The sequence below is a fragment of the Vipera berus genome (genome assembly GCF_964194415.1).
Source record: "Vipera berus genome assembly, chromosome: 1".
Taxonomy (NCBI): domain Eukaryota; kingdom Metazoa; phylum Chordata; class Lepidosauria; order Squamata; family Viperidae; genus Vipera; species Vipera berus.
In genome coordinates, this window is record NC_138202.1 from 271086196 (window position 1) to 271105187 (window position 18992).

At 45.4% G+C, this 18992-nt stretch overlaps 1 protein-coding gene across 1 annotated transcript in view; it reads left to right on the forward strand.

Moving 5' to 3' along the window:
- The window catches only part of AIG1 (androgen induced 1), an 86062-nt gene that overhangs the window by 10097 nt on the left and 56973 nt on the right, over window positions 1-18992 (forward strand). Inside the window, exons 2-3 of the mRNA XM_081312583.1 lie at window positions 12778-12933; window positions 17605-17706. Coding sequence (XP_081168709.1) covers window positions 12778-12933; window positions 17605-17706 — 258 coding nt within the window. The remainder of the gene's footprint in view (window positions 1-12777; window positions 12934-17604; window positions 17707-18992) is intronic.

Consider the following 18992-nt stretch of genomic DNA (forward strand, 5'->3'; position numbering starts at 1 on the left):
CTAGGTCTTAATGATATCACAATGTTTGTAATTTAGTTTACTAAATGGTTTACTGTTGTAGTGACAGAAGTGGTTAGGTATGTTTGGATAGGATGAGCATTTATTGACTGGAAACTGTCTCTTTCTGTCTCTCTGTGTCTGTCTCTGTGTGTGCGTGTGTGTTTGTGTGTGTAGGTTAGCCATGAAAGCCAGCTGTGTGACTTTGGGCCAGGCACACACTCTCAGCCCAACACACCTCCCAGGGTTATTGTTACAGAGATAATAGGAGAAGGAATGTGCATTAGACATGTTGGCCACCTTGAGTTATTTTTAAAAAATAAAGGCAGGATACTAACAAACAAACTTGAAATAAGTTAAGGAGGAGAAATATTATCTACTATGCAAAGATGCTTGCATTTTTACAAAGCTGGATTGAGTCATTTGGGTTCATGTTTCATGTTATTCTGCATTAAGTTTGTCTCTGCATGTAGATTTTGTTTCATTTCTAAATTTCTAAAAAAGACCAAATGATTTTTTTCCTAGTAAATCCTTAGGGAGATTTTAGTAATATTCAATAGTATTGGATCCTTTTCCTATTCAGTTGCATGCATTCTGATATTATAGAACTGGAGAGAGAGATGAATTTTGTCAGAAGAGTCCAAATTATTTGTACTGTATTTTGCTTTTTCCAGTTTAGCTAATTAAATACATGCATAAAAGTTTTATTTTCTGATGATGTACAAAGTATGGGTCCAAAATTCAGAGATAGCAAAAACAAAATTAAAAGTGTTTGGTGGCCAAAAATAATCAATTTAAATCACCTCAAAGGGAAATCTTGCTGAAAATTTTCAAAAATTACTGGGTTAATTAGTGATGAGCAGTCAAAGCATATGATAATTTTTGGAGTCATAATGCTGTAGATTCTTTGTGAATGGCTTTAGGAATTCCATATCATACTCACAAGGCTAAGAGTCTGGAAATCTGGCATCGGGTTTCAGGCCCGGACACAGCACGGAGACGGCATTGGTCGCTCTGATGAATGATCTCTGGTGAGCTCGGGACAGGGGTTATTCCTCTGTCCTGGTCCTATTAGACCTCTCTGCGGCTTTTGAAACCATCGACCATGGTATCTTACTGCGGCGTCTCAGGAGATTGGGAGTGGGAGGCACTGTTCTTCAGTGGTTCTCCTCCTACCTTCTGGAACGTTCACAGTGGGTGTTGGCAGGTGGGCAGAGATCGACCCCGAGACCTCTCATTTATGGAGTTCCTCAGGGGTCGGTCCTCTCACCTCTCCTGTTTAACATCTATATGAAGCCGCTAGGTGAGATCATCCGTGGTTTTGGAGTGGGATATCATCAGTATGCTGATGACACCCAGCTTTTCATCTCGACCCCAAACCACACCAGTGATGCCCTTGACGTGATGTCCCGTTGCCTGGAAGCGGTCCGGGTCTGGATGGGGAGGAACAGGCTTCAACTCAACCCGGACAAGACTGAATGGCTGTACATGGCATGTCAGGAAATTCAGATTATTCCATCTCTTAATATTGGGGGCGAGTTATTACCCCCCGTGGATAAGGCTCGCAATCTGGGTGTCCTCTTAGATTCACAGCTCTCCTTAGAAGATCATATAGGAGCTGTGACTAGAGGGGCCTTCGCCCAGGTTCGTCTGGTGCGCCAGTTGCGACCCTATCTGGACCTGGATGCCTTGCGTACAGTCACCCATGCACCTGTGACCTCTCGTCTAGACTACTGCAATGCTCTTTACATGGGGCTGCCCTTGAGAACCACTCGGAAGCTTCAGCTGGTACAGAGTGCAGCTGCACGAGTTCTTTTGGGGGTCTCCCGATACTCCCATATTACACCTCTGCTCCGTGAGCTGCACTGGCTTCCAGTTGCCTTCCGAGTGAAATTCAAGGTGCTGGTGATGACATACAAAGCCCTACATGGCATGGGTCCGGATTACCTGCGGGAGCACCTACTGCCGGCGTCAACGTCCCTCCGTCCGGTACGTTCCCACAGAGAGGGCCTCCTCAGGGTACCACCGGTCAGAGAATGTCGGCTGGTGACCCCCAGGGGGAGAGCATTCTCTGTGGGTGCACCAATCCTTTGGAACCGCTTACCAGCTGAACTCCGGATGGCCCCTGACCTTCGCTCCTTCCGGCGTGATCTAAAAACTTATCTATTCGAACAAGCCGGCCTGGCCTGATGGATTTGGGTTTTAAAATTATTTAACTAATGTATTCTTATTTTATTGCCCTGTACACCGCCCTGAGTCCTTCAGGAGAAGGGCGGTATATAAATCAAATAAATAAATAAATAAATAAAATCTTTGGTGTTTCTCTAATTCAGGCATGTCCAAAGTCCGGCCCGCGGGCCATTTGCGGCCCGCGGGGCGGTTTAATACGGCCCTCAACAGCCCTCCCTGCTGTATGTAAATGCGGCCCTCCCACGGCACTCCCATCTGATTGAGGGCCGCCCCTTCGGGAGCTGCTCCCGCCTCCCCCGCCGAGGGGCCGCCCCAGGAAGCGCAGGCCGGCCCAGCTGCCGCCCCCACCCCGCCAGCCAGGCTCCGGGGCTCCATGCGGCTTCCTCCGCCTCCTCCTCCTCCGCCAGGCCTGCTCGGGGCCCAGGGCGGCTCCAGTGCGCAGGGGAAGCGCGCGGAGAGCGGATCGCGCCCTCATCCCGGCCTGCGCAGCCCAGAGGAGGAGCCGCTGGGCCGGGCATGCCCTGAGCGGCCGGGGGTCTCCGGTCGGGCCATGCGGCGCTGTGGGCGAGGCGGGGGTGGCCGGCGGGGGTCTCGGCCTGCCCGCCCGTCCCGCTGAGCACCTTCCCTGCGCACTGCGGCTGCCCATGGCGGCGGCTCCGGCTCCGGCGGCGCTGGGGCTCCCGGGCGCGGGGGCTCCGGCGGTGCCTGGCTGGCCTCTCTGGTATCACAAGGACCTGAGCTGGGCGGCAGCCGAGGAGCTGCTGGCGTGGGCCGGGCGGGCCGGCAGCTTCCTGGTACGCGACAGCGAGAGCGTGGCCGGCGCCTTCGCCCTCTGCATGCTGTGAGTCCGGGGACCCGTGGGCGCCGCCTTGGGGATGGGCTGCGGGAGGGAGGGAGGGGAGGGGAGGGGGCCAGGGCACGCCTGCAGAAGACTCCCCCCCGAGGCTGGGCATTCCGTGGCGGCGGCCCCGGATCCTGGAGCGGGGTCTGTCCAAGCCTCCGATTTCTTTCTTTTCTCTTTCTTTCTTTCTTTCTTTCTTTCTTTCTTTCTTTCTTTCTTTCTTTCTTTCTTTCCTTCTTTCTTTCTTTCTTTCTTTCTCTCTCTCTCTCTCTCTCTCTTTTCTCTTTCTTCTTCCTCTCTCCTGCCTCCATTCTCTCTTCTTCCTTCTTTCCTTCCTTCTTTCTCTCTTTCTCCTTCCCTCCCTCCCCCCATTCGTCCTTTCTCCTCCCTGTCTCCTTCCCTCCCTTTCTCCCCCCCTCCCCCTCTCAGCCCTGCCTGGCTCTGGAGTCCCGGGGGTGACCTTCCGCCATGGAATCCGAGACGACTTTTTCGGCTGCAGAAATGTCAGCCTCCCGGGACGGGCTGGGCGACCCCCCGGCGGGGAGAGGTGACTCCCCTCCCCCTTCTAGTGGCTTTCCCGACTCCGGCCGCGCCGATCTGCCGCTCCTCTGGTGGGTTGAAGGGCCGGCTGCCTGGCCGAACCGCCGCGCTCCTTCCCCTTGCCCCGGGCTTGGCGTGGCGTCTGTGCCGGTGCAGCGAGGCTGACGGTGCGCGCCTGGCCTGGCTGAGTGCGTGGCGGTTCGGCCAGGCAGGAAAAGGTGCAGGAAGCGGCTGCCGCCTGGTAACGGCGCCCGGGCTCACAACGTGGAGGCGGCGAGCAAGCGCGTGCTCAGGGCGAGGCGGCCGCGGTCCAGTGAGGGAAGAGCGCCGAGGGAGTGGCCGGCCGGGCTGCACTGCTGCCGAGCAAAGCTCGGCCGGGGCGCCCGCTCTGCTCTGCCTGGCGCCAGCTCAGAGACTCCGCCCGCCAGGCCCTTCTCCCGCTCAGCCAGGCCAGGCGCGCACCGTCAGCCTCGCTACACCGCCTCCACGTTTTGAGCCCAGGTGCCGTTACCAGGCGGCGGTCGCTTCCCGCACCTTTTCCTGCCTGGCCGAACCGCTGCGCTCCTCCCCCCCGCCCCGGGCTTGGCGCAGCATCTGTGCCGGTGCAGCAAGGCTGACGGTGCACGCCTGGCCTGGCTGAGCGGGAGAAGGGCCTGGCGGGCGGAGTCTCTGAGCTGGCGCCAGGCAGAGCAGAGCGGGCACCCCAGCCGAGCTTCGCTCGGCAGCAGCGCAGCCCGGCCGGCCACTCCCTCGGTGCTCTTCCCTCACCGGACCGCGGCCGCCTCGCCCTGAGCGCGTGCTTGCTCGCCGCCTCCACGTTGTGAGCCCGGGCGCCGTTACCAGGCGGCGGCCGCTTCCTGCACCTTTTCCTGTCTGGCCGAACCGCCACACTCCTCCCCCCGCCGCGGGCTTGGCGCGGCGTCTGTGCCGGTGCAGCGAGGGCGCGCCTTCTGGCTCCCCTGGGCGAAGGCGACGTCCAGGGAAGGGCGGGTGTGTCTGTGTGTGTGTGTGTGTGTGTGTGTGTGTGCACGTGCACACATTCTGTGTTTCACAGCCATTTTATGGGCTGGGATGTGGGGAGCTGGACAGGGGTAGGTAGGGCCCTGGCCTAGCAGAATTTGTGAAGTGGTGGAAGTGTGTGAGCTGTTACGAGAGTCTGACCTTGTCAAAGTAAGTTTGCTCACACAGTAAGTTTTTTTTTAAATTTATTTAAAATACATTGTGAAAACTCAGCTGTCAGTTGATCTTATGTTATAAAATGAAAAGTATGCCATTTGCAATTAACTTGGCATAAAATAATTCATTTGCATTTAATTGTAATTGTTCAAAGAATGTTCGTAAAAATGTTCGGCCCTCCAGCATGTTCACTTCATCCAATCTGGCCCTCTTTGAAAAAAGTTTGGACACCCCTGCTCTAATTGATTCTGAAGTTACTTGAGTCTCAGACATCAAAGTGGTCTCCAGCTTTATGGATGTTCTTGTTCATTACTAATTTATATTTATTCAACTAGTGCATAGGTGGCTACATGATTTTAGTAATACCTTATGCTGTATTTATGGTTTATAGTGATTAAGATCTGCATTAATAAATTAATAGAGAAGAGAAGCTCAGTGTGAAATTGAGACATAATCCTCAAGCTGAGGTGGGTAGATGAAAATTGGATAAAAATAACCGAGCAAGAGGATAATAAGTGAAGTATTCCAGAAAGGTCAGAAAGGCAAGCATTAAACAGTCTTGTAACATAAACAACACGCACAATACTAATGCATTGCTTGAATTGGTGTACAGCTAGTGTGTGACAAATACCAGTTAAATTAATTTCCCTTCTCCCCCATCGAATATGGACTCCTGGTAACAACATGGATGAGTTGTTTTTATATAGTAATGTAGTTTTATCCAGACCTCTTGTCTTCCTAAATTTTTAAAGCTTCCAGGAATATATGAAAATACAGCCAAGAATCATTTGAATATGACAAGATAAGGAAAAATTTAATAATTTTAAATTCAAACAGTTATAGGTTTAACATTTTGATGTTACAGAGGTATCCTAATAGGACAAAATCTTGCCTTTATTTTACTTAACATTAACTAGAAAAGCCACTTTGTTTTGGACCATGAGATGTTTTCTGTATATTTTAGAATTTTCACATAAATAATTTGTCTGCTACTTATCAGACTTCTCTAAATCTGTCAGGACCCACCTCAATCCACATCTTAGGAAATAAGAACTCTTGGATGCAAGTTTAGTCCAAAAGGAAAATGTTTACTAGGATGGAATCGATTGTGGCAATACAAGACGGAATCTAACAAAGTTACATTTCAATCCTATATAAAGCATTCCCATTTCAACCCCCTCCCCTCATCCATTTGGTCAGGCTCCCATCATTTACTTAGGTGTCAGGCCCTTCCGTGGGAAAGGGAACTCTCCTTGTTTTTATTGTTATTGCTTCTTCCTTTTTCAGTTGTAAATGAAGATGCGATCCAGATCTGTCTCTCCCCCTCCCTCCCCCAGATCAAACATTTCCCTGGTGTTTGAAGATCGCCTATTTCAATCTAAGTAACCGTCCTCTTCCCCCCCCCCCCTCGGAGAGATGGCAGAATCCCCAGAATAAGCACAATGTTCTACCTATACATTTATGAAATGTGATATAAATGGATTCTGACAATCGGCTCTCCTTTCAGAAAAAAGATGAGTCCATCTGTGGGGAAAAGAAAACCTATAAATGTTAGCCTGGTTTGTTCGGATATTCTGTATGAAACCTCTTAAGCAACCTAGGTGCTTTAACATGGAGTTTGTTAACCCACTCATTTTCTGAGGAGGGGAGGTGTTTCCATGCCACTAAATATTGTATCATTCCATGGTGTTTTCTGGAATCTAAGATTTCTTTCACATCAAAATGTTGTTCTCCTTCCACCATGATGGGGGGCGGTGGTGGTAGGATTTTTGCTCGTAGTGGTGATTATTGTTCTCTCTTTATTAGACTGCAGTGAAAGGTTGGGTGTATTCATCTAAGATTTTTGGGTAGTTCTAATTCAACTGTTACTGGGTTTCTGATTCTTTTAATTGGAAAAGGTCCAATATATTTTGGTCCTAGTTTTTTACAGGGTTGGAGTGATTTCAGGTATTTTGTGGATAAATATACCATCTCTCCTACCCTAAATGGTGTGGGATCGGTTCTTTTTTTGTCTGCCTGTGTCTTGTATGCTTTTCTGGCATCTTCCAACGCTTTCCTAACGATTGGCCAGGTATTTTGTAATTGAGCAACCCATTCCTTCAGTTCAGGAATGACTGGTTCTTTTGGGGTTAGTTCTGGTATTGGGTGGAAACTCTGGCCTGTAGCTACTTGAAAAGGGGTGTAACCTGTGCTTGAGTGGACTGCATTATTATATGCTACTTCTGCGAAAGGCAGTAGGTCCGTCCAGTCGGACTGCTGAAAATTAATAAAGCATCTCAGATATTGTTCAAGTACATTATTAAGTCTTTCAGAAGCTCCGTCCGTCTGAGGATGGTGACTAGATGACGGTCCTTGGGTGGTTCCTAAGAGGGATAAAAATTCTTTCCAAAATGCCGACATAAATTGCACCCCTCTGTCAGATATGATGCGTTGTGGTACCCCGTGCAATCTGTAAATATGCTGTACAAAAAGTTTTGCTAATGCTTTTGCGGTCAGGATTTTTTGACAAGGTATGAAATGTACTTGCTTAGAAAACAGATCTGTGACAGTCCAGACTACGGTGTTTCCATTACTTTCTGGCAGTTCTACGATAAAATCCATGGCTATTTCTTTCCATGGGGCTGAGGGGTTCGCCACTGGTTGTAACAGACCTGGTGGTTTCCCTTGCAGTCTTTTGGCCATCGCGCAAATTTGACAGCTACCCACATAGCTTTCTATGTCCTTTTTCATAGATGGCCACCAAAATTGCCTTTTAGTTAAGTGTAAGGTTTTTACAAAGCCAAAGTGTCCTGCTGATTTTGTATCATGGCACAGTTGCATGAAATTGATTCTCTGTGTGGCAGGTATATATAGCTTCTCCCCCACCCATGGCAATCCATCTTTAATTGTGCACACATGTCTATTTTTCTGGAACCATTCATCACTTTCTAAAGACTTCCTGAATTCTATTCCAGTTTGGCTATCTGCCTTCGGCTTCATTTTTTCTTGTGCCCTGGTGGTGACTGGTGCTGCCAGTTGTTGTTCCGGTACAAGTGGTTTAAAGTCAGTAACACTTGTGCTGTTATATTGGGGCATGCGGGATAATGCATCTGCCAGGAAGTTCTTTCCCCCCGGTAAGTGTTTGAGAGTGAAATTGAATTGGTGAAAATATTGGGACCAGCGGGCTTGCTTAGGAGTGAGCTTCCTGGGCGTTTTTAGTGCTTCCAAATTCTTGTGGTCTGTCCAGACCTGGAAAGGTATTTTACTTCCTTCTAAAAATTGGCGCCATGTTAGTAATGCCCACCTCAACGAGAATGCCTCTTTTTCCCATATTAGCCAACATTGTTCTGTTTCTGTGAGTTTTCTGGATGTGTATGCGCATGGTTGCAACGTCCCCCATCATTTTCTTGTAATAGTACGGCTCCTACCGCTACATCACTCGCATCTGCCTGTATTACAAAAGGTTTGTCGGGATCTGGGTGTTTTAGGACAGGTTCAGCAGAAAAAAGTCTCTTTAGCCTCTCAAATGCTGCTTGACATTCCATTGACCATTTTAGAGGCTGGCTGGGTTTCACGGGTGACCCCCCCTTCGTTTTCAACAAATTTGTGAGGGGCATGGCTATTTGGCCAAATGCAGGGATGAATTGGTGGTAGAAATTTGCAAACCCCAGGAAACTTTGCAATTGCTTCCGTGTGCGGGGGGGGGGTGCCCACTCTAATACTTCCCTAACTTTCTCAGGGTCCATTTCTATGCCCTCTGGGGATATGCGATATCCCAGGTAGTCAATTTTTTTCCTGGTGGAATTCGCACTTTGATAGTTTAGCATATAGGTGGGCAGCTCGCAACTTTTTCAGGACTGCTCTGACTAGTTTGATATGTTCCTCTTTGGTTTCTGTGAAGATAAGGATGTCGTCCAGGTAAACCAGGACCCCCTTATAAAGGTGCTCCCTAAGCACGTCATTAATTAATTGCATAAATACTGCGGGGGGCCCTTGCACTGGTAGCAACCCAATGGGCAGTTGAATGCAGTCTTCCATTCATCTCCTTCCTTAATCCTAATGCGGTAATATGCTTCCCTCAGGTCTAGTTTAGTGAAAATCCTTCCTTTCGATAGGTGGGATAGCATATCCTTCATCAGGGGTAAGGGGTACAGATTGCATTCACTAATTGTATTCAAATTCCTATAATCTATACAACAGCGGTAAGAACCATCCTTCTTTTCCCTGAGCAGAACTGGGGCAGCCACTTTGGGTCTGGCAGGCTCAATGAAGCCTCTTTCTAAGTTTTTCTTTATGAATCTTTCCATTTCTGCCATTTCCCTTGGGCTCATGGCATACATCCTGGGTTTTGGGAGTTTTGCCCCGGGTTTGAATTCTATAGAACAGTCAGTGGGGCGGTGGGGGGGAAGCTCATCTGCCCATTCCTCGCTGAAAACCTCAGCAAGGTCCCTGTATTCCTCCGGTATCTCTGGTAACTTCTTCTCTTCCCCCACTGCTGCTGCCTCCTCCCTCCGGGTTGGGGGGGTGCTTTTAGAGTCTAAGTTCTTCTGCCCCCCCTTTGGGAAATTGAGTTCTGCTGTCCTCCAGTTTATCCCGGGGTTCCATTTCTTCAGCCATTCGAGTCCTAGAATCATTCCATGCCTGGGGCCACTATAAACGTTATGTCCTCCTCATGGGGCCCCAGTGATAGGTGGATTGGTAAAGTGGCTAGGGTGGCTGGTCCCCCCCTGCTATTGTCCCATCTAATTGACTAAAAGAGATTGGTTGTTTTAGCCTCCTCACTGGGATGCTCAATCTCTCCAACAGCGTTGGGCTGATAAGGCAGCAGATGCACCCAGAGTCTATCAGAGCTTTTATTTTGGCTGCTTCAGGCATAGAGGAAGCTAATATAGTCACTGTCTTAAGTATGGGTGGAAGGGGTCCACTTACCAATGGTTCTCCCTCTGAGCTGTCTTCCGAGTTGTCCACCATCCCTGTGGTGCAGGCCGGAGTCCAATCCCAGTTCCTGGCAGGAATTGTGGACTCTACAGCCTCTGTCCCCTTCATGGAAGATTCTTTTGTGTTGCCTTGGGACTTCCCCGGCTTCTTGGAGGATGATGCCTCTGGTTTTCGTGGGGGGCTTTTGAACGACATTCTGCAGCACGGTGGCCCTCTCTCCCGCAGTTGAAACAACCCGTTGAATTTTTGGCTGTGGCTGGTGGTTTTTCCCCCTCGCGTGTTTGCTCGGGTGGCAGGCGGCCCCATGGTTTTCCTCTGCGGTGTCTCTTCAGTAGGCCTATTTCCACTTCCTCCGCCAGGATGTACCAGTCGTCGAGATGGGGTGGATCTCCTCGAGGCAGGCAAGCGTCATACAGGTCGTAGTTTAGACCGTCTTTGGAGTGGCTAAGGAGTATGTCTCCTGGCCAGTTCAGCTTGCTGGCAATGGCTAGGAATTCTTGGGTATATTCGGCCACTGCTCGCCTGCCCTGCCTCACCGTTTTGATTCTCTCCCGGGCCTTACGGTCAGCCAAAGGATCCTCGAACCGCCGCCTCAAAGATGACATGAATCGGTTGAAGTCGTCGAGTTCTGGGGCGTTGGAGTCATGCAAGTTCACCACCCAGTCTGCAGCCGATCCGTCCAGGGCGGATTGCACAATTCGGATGCGTGTTTTGTCACTAGGGATATCCCGGCCGTATTCTTCCATGTAGCTGAGGACTTGGGTTAGGAAGAATCCCAGTCGTGATGGCTCCCCCTTGAATTTGACTTCCAGGGGCGAGAGTCTTTGGCTGGAGCGTTGTCTGCGCCGTGGCCGGTATCGCTCCTCATCCTGGTCCCCGTCTGTGGTTCTGGGGGGGGGGTACTGCTGAGGCAGCAATTCCTGTTCCATTGGACGGCCCCGGGGTTTCAGGTGCTGGATCCCCTCTGTTACCTTTCCAGTTGCGTCCCCAGGCGCTGCCTCGGTTGCGATTTTCAGCTCTCTCCTCCCTTAGTGAGCTCAGGGTTGCTTTCATCAGATCAATGGCCTTTTCCAGGATCCGCTCCTCCTCACTGGCGTGCAGTGAGCTCTCCATCTCCTGCCTCCATTTCGGTTGGTGGTAGCTCCGTCTCAGGGTTACTTCCCTCGATGCCTTTTCCCACTCACTTTTCCTTCCAACGCCCATCGACCACCGGGGTTTTTGGTCGTACTGCTCCACCGCTTCTTCCCTGGGGGAATATGCTGCTTCAGCTTCCCATCGTCTCTGGGATTCCATTTGGGGGGAAGACTCCCCCTCCATGGGGCTTCCCTCCTCTCTTGTTTCGTCGCCAGACATTGTATTTGTTGCAAAGTCCCCTGGTAAGGTTTTCCCTTCCAGGTTGACTCTTATAGAAGATTCCGTCTACTGTCAGGACCCACCTCAATCCACATCTTAGGAAATAAGAACTCTTGGATGCAAGTTTAGTCCAAAAGGAAAATGTTTACTAGGATGGAATCGATTGTGGCAATACAAGACGGAATCTAACAAAGTTACATTTCAATCCTATATAAAGCATTCCCATTTCAACCCCCTCCCCTCATCCATTTGGTCAGGCTCCCATCATTTACTTAGGTGTCAGGCCCTTCCGTGGGAAAGGGAACTCTTCTTGTTTTGTTATTGCTTCTTCCTTTTTCAGTTGTAAATGAAGATGCGATCCAGATCTGTCTCTCCCCCTCCCTCCCCCAGATCAAACGTTTCCCTGGTGTTTGAAGATCGCCTATTTCAATCTAAGTAACCGTCCTCTCCCCCCCCCTCGGAGAGATGGCAGAATCCCCAGAATAAGCACAATGTTCTACCTATACATTTATGAAATGTGATATAAATGGATTCTGACAAAATCATTGCTTTTTGGTTGAGTGAACTATTTATTTTAAAACATGATAGAGTTTTCAAGATATTGTAAACTTAATCCATAAGTACAACTTTCTTTAAAAATCTGTGATAAATGTTTCTTTCCTTACTCAACAAGTGAAGCCAAAGTTTACCTGGCTTTTTGATGGCCTTTCCCATTATTAATTAATGCTTGGCAGATGGTCTACGACAGGGGTGTCAAACTGCCAGTCCATGGGCTGCTTGCATCATGCAGAGGCCGCGCCTATCCCAGCTCCGGCAATGCGAAAAAAGTCATGATACATCGCAACACGTCACATGACGCAGCGAGTTTGACACCCGTGGTCTAGAATATATCACTAATCACAGCTCTAATACTGTGTATAATATAAATATATATTTAATTCAAAATAATTGTATGTGCTGGATAAGAGTCAAGCAAAATTAAACTTTAGAAAAAATAGTATGAAATGTAATCTAGTAAAAATATATTCCACATAAACACATATTTGCTAAATGGATAAAAATGCCCTGCCTTTTTTCCTGCCTTCCAGGACATGGAAACTAACAGGGCAGATGTTGTACTTACAGTTCAGAAGAAACAGCAGTTAGCATATAATTTAGAACTTTTTAAAATAAAAGTTGATGGTTACTTAAGTAGATGTCAGGATGAGTTTTATGTTTTTTTAATACATGGCAAAAGTGCAAAGATGTTGTTGACAGTGGGAACCAGAAATGTAATGTTGGTGCATTAAGTGAGAAAAACATCCACAGAGATAGACAGTATAGTATTTTTTTTTCAGAATGATGCCAGACTGGCCCTTGTTTTCAGAATTGGCATTAATACCATAACTGAAGAGGAAGAGTTCAGGATAAATGCACATATCCTGTCTACCTTTCCATTTTTGCTAAGCGCTTCCAACACTATAAAGAAATTCACTTACACTTGATAGAGCAGAAAATGAGAATAATACATTTTCATTGCATTTTAGAAAAAAGTGTTTGACTATTAAGCCAGAGTTACTCTGGATAGTAAAGATTATAGTTCCTTCTATTTTTTATGAAGCAAGGCTTCAGAGTACAGCTGCACAATAATGCCTGGGCATTTTTAAAGCTCAATAAATTCACTGCTGCCAAATGTCACCACCACTAGGAAGGATCTGCAGCTAAAAATTATATTATTGAGACTGAGGTATTTATGTTTCAATTTGTTGATATTTCTAATGCAGGTTGTTCAAGCAGTCTTTTTTGGGATCTGTGTACTGACTGATCTTTCCAGCCTTCTGACTAAAGGAAACGACAACCACGAACAAGAAAGGCAACTAAGAAAACTCATCTCCCTCCGTGACTGGATGATGGCTGTCTTAGCTTTTCCCGTTGGGGTTGTAAGTACCAGGAAAAGAAAGGAATTTCCTTCCAAATTAGAGATCTTGGTTGGTTCTTGGTTTTTAATCTGTTTTTAAAATGTCAATTATTTAAAGAAAAGCTCATAGTCACCAGTGCAATTTTATATATTAAAAGTGCCATTCATTTATTACATTTATAAGTGTTTCTATTTATTCATTCAATGTAATTATATTAACAAAAATGTTTAGTACATAAGTTCAGTATGGGCAATATAGGATTGCTATATAGAAAAAGGAACTGTATTTTCCAGCTTTAAATGTATAATTTATCTCTATATGTCATGCCTCCAAGTTCACATGTAGAGACACTTGTAATATAAAAATAATGATTCAAACAATTAAAAGCACTGATAATCAATATAAAGTGCGTTTGTCAGAGAAATAGAACAGCAAAAGAGCACAGAGTACTTAAAAGTTTGTGAATTGTTTTTAATTTTCAAAATTTCAGCATCATGACTTAAAACATGATCTGTTCTTTACACAAGTTCTAAAACTAAAGAGAATGTAATTAAACAAATGAGTCAGAACCATTAGACTTGTTCATTTATTCATTGAGGAAAATAATCCAAACCTACATATTTATTTGTGGTAAAAGTATATGAATCTTTGCTTTCAGTTACTAGTGTGCTCTCCTGCAGCTAAAGATTTCCAATTACTGTTAATCTATAGGATTAAAGTCAGGATTTTGACTTAGCCTTTCTAAAATATTTATTTCTTCTGCTTTGGTTGTACAACTCATCTATTTAAGGTTATTATCTTGCTACATGACCCATTTTCAGCTTCAGTTCACAGACAAGATACCCTGACATTTTCTTTAGAATTTTCTGGTGCAATTCAGAGTTCATGGTTTCCATCCCATTCCATTGATATCTCATGATCATTGATGGCAAGTTGTCCTGGTCCTCAAGAGGCAGAAAAGCAGATCCAAACCATGATACTACCACCATCATGTTTCACAGAAATGTTCTTATACACTGGAATAGGGTTTGCCTTTTGTCAAACATAATACTTTTCATTCACACCAAAATTTTTCTATTTTTGGTCTCATCTTTCTACAAAACATTTTTCCAGTAGCCTTCTGGCTATCCACATGGTGTTTTGCAAACTGTAGACTGGCAACAGTGTTCTTTTTGAAGAGTAGTGGCTCTCTCTGGGTTTCTCTGAAAGCTCCTGGATTATTACGTTTTGTTCTTGGTGTGATCTTCTGGGGAGGATAACATTGATGTCGAATGGCCTCCATTTGTACATAATCTTCCTGATAGTGGACTGGTGGAATCCAAACGCTTTGGAAATGACGCTTTTTACAGCCTAGTGAGCCTCAATAGCTGTTTCCTGAGAAATGTTATGTTGTTCAAGTCACTCTTCTATATATCTGTATTATGAAGATCAGACTTGGTTAATGAATAGTCAGAATTCTGTACTTTTAAGTAAGGCAAAACTTCCCACATTCATACCTGCTGAAAATGCAATTGATTGAAATGCTTGACTCTAATTTCTCCTTAACATGAATTCATAGTCCCAAAGAAGTGTGGGCAAACAAGCAGGGGCTACAGGCAGGTTGGGGAGACTATGGGTGGGTGGTAGGGAGCATAGGCAGGTTGGTGAGAGCTGCAAGTAGAGAGGTTGCTGCAGGCTGGTGGAGTGGGTGCTATGGAGTATGAGATCTCTGGGACTTTGCTTCTGGGAAGCCAGCAGGGAAGGTTACCAATGGCGATCACGTGATTGTGGGATGATGCAACAACTATGATAAGTGTGAACTGGTTGCCAAATGCCCAAATCCAATCATTTGTCTGTGTGAGTTTAACTACCACTGATTCAGTGCCATCCTAACTGTTCTAGAGGAATACAACGTCCCACTGAAATATCTGTAGACCTCTGTAAAAAAGCAATTCCTGTCATCCTAGAAATATTTACAAAACAATTTCTAAAGATCTGGATTAGATTTAATTGATACAGAATTAAGAAGACACAATCTTGAAATGGATTGTGTGATCAAAATCACTCCAAGAGCTAACAAATTTTTCCAGTCAGAACGAAGTCATAAAGAAGCCCAGGAAAACATTCAGGGATTTTCACGGTTAACTGATTAACTAGACTGTGAATTTGATTTGCACTATCAGAAGAACCCTAATTAAAAATAAGATTCATGGAAAAATAGCAAGTGGAAGCCAAGGCCCACTAATGACAACATGGAAACTATTCAGTAGTTTGCCGTAAAGCAAATAGATGACCCCATCCTCCAATTTTTTGGATTAATGTTCCAGAATCAAAAGTAGAACCATTCAAACTATACAGGTGTCATTATGTCTGGCAGAAACCAAGTATTGCAATAAAAAGGTACCAGCTGCTAGGCACGGAAGTAATATTGTCATGGTATATAGAATATGCTTTGCTGCCTCAGGACTGGTATAACCTGCCATCGGTAAAGAAAGCATGAATTCTGCTTTATAGTAGAAAATTCCACAGGATAATATTAAGTAGTGATCTGCTGTATTTTAAATTTGTGTTGGTATGCCTTCCACGTTTGTCATCACCTCCTTAAAGAAGCTTCCTCTCTTCCTATGCTCTCATAGTTTTCACTTGTTCACAGGAAAATATACTTTTGATTTAAGGATGCAATAATTCAAACACCTACTTTCCTAGGATCATAGAGTTACTATGCAAGACAGGAAAAGGCACAGCATTTTTAGCTTTAGCTTTTTTAGGAAAGTATGACAAGTGTGGCATATGTGCATCTGCATCGGCTCTTAAATGGATTTCTGGCTTAGAGCATAAACTTCCCTAATATCAGCAAACCAAGTCATGCACTGATTCCAGACATACACGTAAAGCTGCAAGAGAACAGGAGAAGAACAAATTCAGCATTTTAGAATGACCAAGTCAGACTCTGGATCTAAAGTCCACAGAAAACCTAGAGTAGACATGTCAAACTCTTGACACACCAGCCAACACACCCTCTCCAGGTCCTCTGCGCTCATATTATCCTAGCCACCCACATAACCCCACCCACCCTCCCAGACCCACACAGCCCCTTTCGTGCACACCCTTGTGCACCCTCTCTGATCTGTGCCATGCATATCCTCCTTGATCTGTGTAGTGCCTGTCGTGTACCCTCGTGCATCACTGCATAGCCTCCTTGATATGCGTAGCACCTCTCATTCACCTCCTCGCATCTCCATGCGCTTTCTCTTCCATGACCCATGCCATATGTCTTGCACACCCTTCTGGACCCTCACTATGCCTCATATGCACCCGTGTGCACTCTCTTCAAACTACACCATGCCTTTCTTGTTCCCCCTCGCATTTTTGTGAATCCTAACCATGCCATCCATGCCTGTTATACACCTTGGCCTGGGACTTGCAATTTCCTCGAGGCTTCTCCACAGACTTTGATTGCAGGTTGCCAGCAGGAAGTTGCCTCACCTAATGATACTAATGATGGCAACATGATTGCCATTGCTAAGCAGACTCAATTGCTTAACAACAGAAATTCCAATCCCAATTCCATTGTAAATCAGTGATTATCTGTACTATGTCCAGCATTGTACTTACTCCCGTTTTATAACATCTTTATAGTTAGTGTGCTGCTAACAAGCATATCTCAAGTATGCAACTCAGTATCTTACATTAGAATACATAGAGTTCACATATTTCCTAGGCTCATTGTTCATGGCTACTCTGAGTATAAACTGCATTGAGCAAGAATAAACTGTGATACTTGTATAGTATGATTTGGTACTTAAAGTATTTCTGTTTAGAGGGATGAATCTGCTAAGATTCAGTTAGTCCATACATGACACTAATGCACCAAATCTAATAGGTTATTTGTGGTTTAGAGGAAACTACTGTAATCCAGAATATTACTCTAATTGCATACAGTATAGATCAGGGGTCTTCAAACTTGGCCCTTTTATGACTTGTGGACTTCAACTCCCAGAATTCCTCAGCCAGCAAAGCTGGCTGAGGAATTCTGGGAGTTGAAGTCCACAAGTCATAAAAGGGTCAAGTTTGAAGACCCCTGGTATAGATTGTAGTATAATAATGAATACAGATAACCCTCGATTTATGACCATTTGTTTTAATGACCATTCAAAGTTACAAAAAATTGACCATAGGGCAGTCATTCAAATTTACCACATCACTGAACAAGGAGACTTACAATCAGTCCTTGTCATTGCAGTTATCGTAATGTCCTCACAGTCATGTGATAGTGATTCAGATACTTGGCAACTGGCTCACAGTTATAACAATTGTATCATCCTTCAGTCACATGATCACCACCTGCAATTTTCAGTGCAAGCTTCCAGCAAGCAAAGTCAGTTGAGAAGCTGGCAGGAGGTTGCAAATAGAGGTCATGTGATGTAATGCCTAGCAGCCATGTGGAATTAACTTAACAATGACAATTAAAATTTCTGCAACTACCGTCGTCCTTAACTATGGAGTTGCCAGTCCAATTTACCATTTCTAAGTGAAGATTACCTACATGTATCTATAAGCTAGCCAGCCTAGATTTAAACTAGTTTGTACATTAAAAGTACACACAACAGAACAGTAGTAACTGGTTGATGATTGATACTGATAAAATGTAATTCTTACAGTAAAAATATGACTTTATATACATATATACGTATTCTTTTCTCTTTGCCGCAGTTTGTTGTGCTAATGTTTTGGAGCATCTATATCTATGACAGAGAACTTGTTTACCCCAAGCTCCTTGATAATTTTATACCAACCTGGCTGAATCATGGAATGGTAAGTACGAAAACACTTGTTTCTTTTAAAGAATGTTAAGAAAAAATCATTTTTTTTTCATCTCTAGGTATTGAAATACATAATATGAAGTGTCCATGGATGTCTACAGTACAGTATAATAGCAGAAAAATATCTGGTATATTTTTAAAGGACTAACTTTTCTACAATAGCTGTCATTTACTATTAATATCAGTAAGGAAATAGTTTTGCCAAAATTAAGGCCACAGACAAATGTGAAATCACAAAGTTATTAGCTGTTAAAATTCCCGTTTCAAACATGATTATTTATAAAATATACATAATATATTAGTTCCCATTAATGGTATTATTCAAATTTTAATATATGTGCTGCTAAAATGAGCACAAGTCCCATTAATGGTGACAAAGTATTATCAAAGTATTCTTTTAAAAAACAGCCTCATTTCCCTCCCTTCCCAATTTTCTAAAAAAAGAAGAAAAGGCTCAATATTTCTCCTATTTATGAAAACTTTATTTCTTTACTGAATATTTTATAGTATTCATGATTTTATGTATTAACTATCTGAAATGAATATCTTTACTTCATTTTTTTAAACAAGTTTTATTACTTTTTCAATTTACAACCTATATATTTAGAAAGCATCATGATTCCCACGACGATGGGGAATGGCAGCAGGCGGTTACGCGGAGGGCCGTATCAACATCTGGGATCACGCCCCCGCTGTCTTCAAGCGATGGCGTGCTCCGACCCTCCAGTTGGCCCCCTTTTATCCGGGATTGATGGGGATCAGGACCCTGGGCTCAGGCTTGTGTATTTTAATGCCAGATCCATTGCGAACAAGGCTCCCCTCGTCCGTGATCTGATCGAGGAGGAACACGCGGATCTGGCATGCATCACAGAGACCTGGTTGGGCCCAGAGGGCGGTGTCCCTCTGATTGAGTTGTGCCCTCTGGGTTTCTGTGTACTACACCAGCTGCGGGCTCAGGGCAGGGGCGGTGGGGTGGTGGTGGTTATTCGGGAGACCTTATGTCCGAGGGAGACCATTGTTGTACAGATAGGCGGAAGTGAGTCCCTCCTCTTGAGATGTAGCCCTCGGGCTCAGTTGGGCCTGTTGCTAACATACCTGGTGCCCAGCTGTGTGGCAACAGCCTTGCCCGAGCTGCTCGACACCCTCTCAGGGTTGACGGTGGAGTTCCCCAGACTCATTGTTCTGAGTGATTTCAACCTGCCTTCTCTGGGAGTATCGTCAGAGTTAGCTCGGGAGTTCATGGCCTCCATGATGGCCATGGACCTGACTCAAGTAATT